Raw genomic sequence first — 5,824 nt, 5'->3', positions numbered from 1 at the left:
GCGGAGCAAAACACCCGCCGGCGCCCCCAATCCGCTCCCCTCCACCCGGCGGCCGCCTCTGCGGCCCAGGGCCCCCCCCCTCCCTCTCAGAAGCGGCGCCTCCCGCACCGCTGCCGGCCCCGGGCGGAGACGAGGCCTCCCGCTCCCCTCAGGCGGCGGCGACGCGGCGCTGCGCCACTGGCGCCGCAGGGGCGGGGGGAGCCGCCCCGCCCTCACCGCCGGCCGGCCCGGGCGGCGAGGCCCCGCCCCCGGGGCGGCGCGGCCAATGGGGCGCCGCGGGGCGGGGCCGGCGGCGCCCGGCATTTAGCTCATGCGCGGCGGCGGTCCCGCCCTTTCGGCTTGAGCGGCAGCGGCGTCTCTTTCCCGGCGGCTCCCGGCGCGGCGCGAACATGGCGGACCAGGCCATCTCCTTCCTCAAGGACTTTTTGGCGGGCGGCGTCGCCGCCGCCATCAGCAAGACGGCGGTGGCGCCCATCGAGCGGGTCAAGCTCTTGCTCCAGGTCAGCGGCGCGGCCGAGCCCGGCGGGGAGCGGGGGCGGCCCGCCGCCTTCCCCCGCGGAGCGCCCGCCGAGGCCCCGGCCGGGCCGGGCCGGGCGCTGAGGGGAGGCGGGCGGGCGCCGCCCCCGAGGAACAAAGGGCTCGCGCCAGGCGGCGGCTGCCGGCATGGGGGGGGGCGAGGGGGGAGTGTGTGTCACGTGGGCGGCGGGCGCCCGCGAAGCCGGTTCCGCTATGCCGGGGAGGGGGGAGGGGGGGAGGCGTCTCCCGGTGTCACTTCCTCCCGGCCCGCGGCTGGCGCCGAGCGCGCAGAGGGCGAAGGGGGCGGTCGGCCGCGCGGCGCCATCTTGGTGACCTTCACGTGACGGTGCGGCCCCGGCAGCGCATTGGTCCCGTTCGGCGGGGCCGGGCCCGCCGGCGGCGCGCGGGGCCTTGGGGTGACCCCCACCCCCACCCTCACCGCGGACGGGGCTGGGCGGGGCGGCGACCCAAGGTGACCCGCGTGACCTTGGCGGCGGTCGCCGGCGGGAGCGGACCCGGCCTCGCCGTGGACGGGGCGGGGGGGAGGGGGGCGCCGCCGGTGGCCTGGCCTGTCCTGTCCCGTCCTACCCCCTGCCCGGTCCCGGCGCCGGCTGGGCAGCGCTCTCGGCCTCAGGCAGCTCGCCCAGGCGTCGCCTCCGCCCGCGGGCCCGCCGCGGCCGGTACGGGCCGTCGGCTGCAGGTGGTCCCAGTCTTTACGTCCTCGTCTCCTGCCTGCCCTTGTTCCCTGACGGCCGGGCCCTTCTCTTCTGGCGAGCTCTGAAGAAGCTGGGAAGCGATTTTAAGGCTTTTTCTGGTTCTTAGGGTCGTACAAGGCCTCCCGTATCCCTGGTTGTTTCTTCACACGGGTCCTCCTGTTTTGTGCGTGTGTAAAACCGAGCGGTTTAGTTCTTGAGAATGAACTCGGGTGAATCCTCGAGTTCTTTGGCCTTCACCAAAATAGGAATAAATGACCGTTCTTACCAGTCTTAAGATTTAGACTGACCCAGCAGCTTTTGCTCGGAAGCTTGCTACTACCGCTGATTTATCGTGGTTAACAGAGGCTTAATCTCTGGGCACAACTGCCATCGGGCATTCAGGCTTAACAGCTCTTTGTTTTATAGTAGAAGCAGACTTAAGCCCAGCTGTAGTGCAGGCCCGTCAAGGCATACAGTCAAAATACGTGTTTTTATTTGCAGGTACAACATGCAAGTAAACAAATTGCTGCTGATAAGCAGTACAAGGGTATCATCGATTGTGTAGTGCGTATTCCAAAGGAACAAGGAGTGCTGTCTTTCTGGAGAGGAAACTTGGCAAATGTCATCAGATACTTCCCCACTCAAGCTCTCAACTTTGCCTTCAAGGATAAGTATAAGCAGGTGTTCTTGGGAGGTGTAGACAAGCACACTCAATTCTGGAGGTATTTTGCTGGTAACCTGGCTTCTGGTGGTGCAGCTGGAGCCACTTCTCTCTGCTTTGTCTACCCCTTGGATTTTGCAAGAACCCGTTTGGCTGCTGATGTTGGAAAAGCTGGCGCAGACAGAGAATTCTCTGGTCTAGGGGACTGTCTAGTCAAAATTACCAAGTCTGATGGTCTGCGTGGCTTGTATCAAGGGTTCAATGTCTCTGTCCAAGGCATCATCATCTATAGAGCTGCCTACTTTGGGATCTATGATACAGCAAAAGGTAACATTTCAGAGGGGATCTGATAAACCTATTTTCAGAATTGTATTGTCTGTTTATGTCTGTTCTTGGATCTTGCTCTATGTCTGTCTGTAGTAGCTATGTGAGCATGGAGGGGGATATCGGTGCCAACGTCAGTGACACTGCAGTGTTCAAGGCAAAACTGGGGCATGCGTTGAAGGCAGCAGGCTGCTTTGAAGTACTCCTGATTTTGTACTTAAAGGAGTTTCTCTAATGCCAGCGAAGCATGTTGGTAACCATACATGATTGTAATAAGTTCTTTTTTGTTCAGTGCGTTACTGTAGTTATATTGGACCAATTCAGGTGTGTTTAGCCGAGTGGGATTGAGCGGTGCTTTTACAAAGCACTTGCTTGTTAAGATTGACATTTGGCCATAGAGTGCAGGGTAATTCACAGGAACAGTGACTTAGTTGAGTGACACTTATTTCTAAAAAGAGTAGGTAATAGTTAGATTTCTTCTTGTGCCAGTCTGAAAAGAATCCTGGTGCTTCAGTGTTAACTGTTTTGATTACCAAGGAGGAAATCCTCTGAATTTCCTTCAGTGTTTTTTTATATTGCTTCAGCAAGTTTAAAGTTTGAGTATCTTGTGGCAGTTTCAAAGTATGGCTTTACAATGTTTCATAATAGTTTGTCTCGTAAAGTAGCTGTCATCCATTGAGTGAACTGGAAGAGGATGTACCAGATAAAAAGCTAATTACTTTTTTTATTGCAGGCATGCTCCCAGATCCCAGAAATACTCATATTGTTATCAGTTGGATGATTGCCCAGACGGTGACTGCTGTGGCTGGTGTGGTCTCCTATCCTTTTGATACAGTGCGGCGTAGAATGATGATGCAGTCAGGGCGCAAAGGAGGTAGGCTGTTAATTTGTGTAGTTCTTCAAGCAGCATTAACAAGATGGGGTTCTTTTTTCCTAATAGTCATCCCTCAGCGCTTACAGTTCCTTGTTCCATAAATCTGGTATAAGTTAGGTTACATTTAAATGATACGAGGAAACGCAGTAGGGCTCAACTTGTGGTGTTTGTCAGGAATTATGCTGAGGACTTTATAGAATATGAAATGGGCAAACGGACTGCCTGTTTGCAATGACAGATTAAATGAAGGCAATTAGGGGACAGTATAATTGCCAAAAAGAAGGCTTAACATTTTTATTTTGTGACTTAGGTTTTAATAACTAGGCAAGCAGATAGGAAGCTTTTCTACTGCCTGAACTTGAACTAAGTATTGTGTTACAGTCTTAAAATGTGTTTTGGGACATCACAAAGTAGCTAGAGAAGGGAAATAGGGCAGTTGTTAAAAAACATCTTAGATACAATTATAGGAGTAAAAAATGACTCTGTGCTCTTTTTCTACAGCTGATATCATGTACTCTGGAACAATTGACTGCTGGCGGAAGATTGCAAGGGATGAGGGAGGAAAGGCGTTCTTCAAGGGTGCATGGTCTAATGTTCTCAGAGGCATGGGGGGTGCTTTTGTGCTTGTGCTGTATGATGAATTCAAGAAAGTCATTTAAACAGCCTAACTAGAATTGGAAATCAAGTTGAGCAGATCATGTAGAATAACTACCATTATGGACCATTGACCTTCAAGAAATTCCTGTGAGTCTTATTTATCGGAGCCAGATGATATTTGTAGATGGGGCTAGAAACTGACATAGAGGACTGATCCATTTCTCAGTAACATGCATGAAGACACTGGATCTGGCAATTCAGTGTCGTGATTTTAGTTATTTTTTTTCAGCAATGTGGAATGCGTGGTATTGGTTCTGGGTCCAAAGTGGCTGGGTCCAATTTAGGCAGAAAAAATAGTTTGCCTGTGGATCAGTCCCCGGTTTCAAGTCCTATCTTCTAGGACCATAAAATTGTATTTGAAAGTACTTGCTAACAAATCATGTTCTTTTCCACTTGTACTGAAGCACTATGTACCATTTTGCACAGCTGAACATCTAGCAATTTTGTTTTTAAATTGGGGCATTCTGCTGTAAAACAATAAACATACTTACTCTGTCTGTGTTGAAATTATTACATAAAAGCTTTGGGAAAGCCTCTTTTGTTTTGAAAACTTGTTTCAGATAATGGTTCCTCTGATACACTGCACTGTAACAGAATAAGCTTGATTTTTAAAAAAAAAAAAAAATTTGAATGTGAGAACTTCAGTGGGGTGGGGCGGGGGAGCATGGATTATACTAATAGAAACTACTCCCATTCTTTGTGCCTGATAGTGTATGACGGGCTGCTGCAATTGGCTTTTTGCATGATTCTTAGAAATTGATTTGCAACTTTTCATATGATTTAAAATGGGGTGTGTTCTGTTGTAGTGCTAGGAGAACCCAAAGTCCCAAGGACAGTCAAAAAGTAATACTCTTGCCCTTGGTAAAACAGCTTAAAATTAAATTATTTTTTTTAAAATCAATATAGAAAGCAACATGGCATTCATGCAAAAACCCAGGAACCTAGTAAATGCCTTCAACTTCTGAGTAACCTATGTATTGTATTGTTGCTGCTATTTGGAAAAGCTGATTGTGCCATTCAAGATAACTGTTTGGCCTGATCTGTAGCAGTGGTCAGTACCTCTGTGGAAGGTGAATTTAATCTGAAATGAGGTTCATTCTAAGAGGTGAAGTTGATGAGGGGTATGAGAGGGAATAAATGTGCTTCTGCGTAGCTGTAAAATATAGATCAAGATAAGTCAGCCTTCAATATTAACTGATTGATGTCTAGTTCCAGGGATTGTCAGAAGACCAAAATCAGACTGAATAATTTCTTGTACTGCTATTTGAGATAATGTAATACCTATGTGCCGTTCTTCATATGTACATAATCTTACTTTTGTACTTTGTAAGCTGCAGAGATGTGGTAGGGGGACCAGTAAAGGAAAACAAGGTGTTCATCTTCCAGTTGTGTTTTTAGGAACTCCCTGTATCGTGAGAAAGAAACTGTGTCACTGTATGAATCATTGAAGGCTGACTGAGCTGTCTTGAGTTCTTTGTGTGCCTTCTGAGGTTGCTGTTCAAGATGAAGTATTTAAATTAACTGCTTGGCTTTGGCTGATTATTACCTTCCTCTCAAACATAATTTACCTTTTTCCTTTCACTGTTGCACAAGCACTGCTTTCAACATCTGTATGTGAATGTAAGTATGTTACACAGCTACTTTGTACACAGGCTAATAGCAAACTTTATGTACCCTCTGCAAGTGTTTTTTTTATCCTGTTCAGTAATGCTAGCTCTGTTGTGGTGCGGACAGGTCATTTGATGTTTCAACTTGCTGTTTCAGTTGTATTTATATTGATTTGGGGGGGCAGGGGAAGAGTTTTTGTCTGTATAAATACATGGCTTAGGTTTATTTTCTGAATCGGTGGCTTGAAAGGTAGAGATGATGATAGGATACCTCACTGTGAGTGTATGGTGGCCCAAGCTTTGAGAGGAAGAACCAAACATGACAATTACTTAAGCAGCCCTGAAAGAGGGAGGATATTTTTCACCTCCCCTCCAGAACTAGGTTTTAACCAGAAATAGGAAAACAAATCAATGCAAGTGTAGGTGTTTTTTTAAGTGGAACTGCAATTTACCTATGCTGTGTGTTCAGCATGTACTACTTGGTGTTCAA

At 49.1% G+C, this 5,824-nt stretch overlaps 1 protein-coding gene across 1 annotated transcript; it reads left to right on the top strand.

The window, feature by feature from the left end:
• Positions 1–323: 323 nt before the first annotated feature.
• Positions 324–5,248, top strand: SLC25A6 (solute carrier family 25 member 6). Its single transcript, XM_049834626.1, has 4 exons — positions 324–500; positions 1,713–2,199; positions 2,930–3,070; positions 3,572–5,248. The coding sequence occupies exons 1-4, from the start codon at positions 390–392 to the stop codon at positions 3,727–3,729; spliced, it is 897 nt and encodes a 298-aa protein (XP_049690583.1). The 5' UTR covers positions 324–389; the 3' UTR covers positions 3,730–5,248.
• The last annotated feature ends 576 nt before the right edge of the window (positions 5,249–5,824 follow it).

This window comes from Accipiter gentilis, chromosome 31 (genome assembly GCF_929443795.1).
Source record: "Accipiter gentilis chromosome 31, bAccGen1.1, whole genome shotgun sequence".
NCBI lineage: Eukaryota > Metazoa > Chordata > Aves > Accipitriformes > Accipitridae > Astur > Astur gentilis.
Note: the sequence above shows the minus strand (reverse complement) of the source record. Positions and strands in the feature narration are given on the sequence as shown.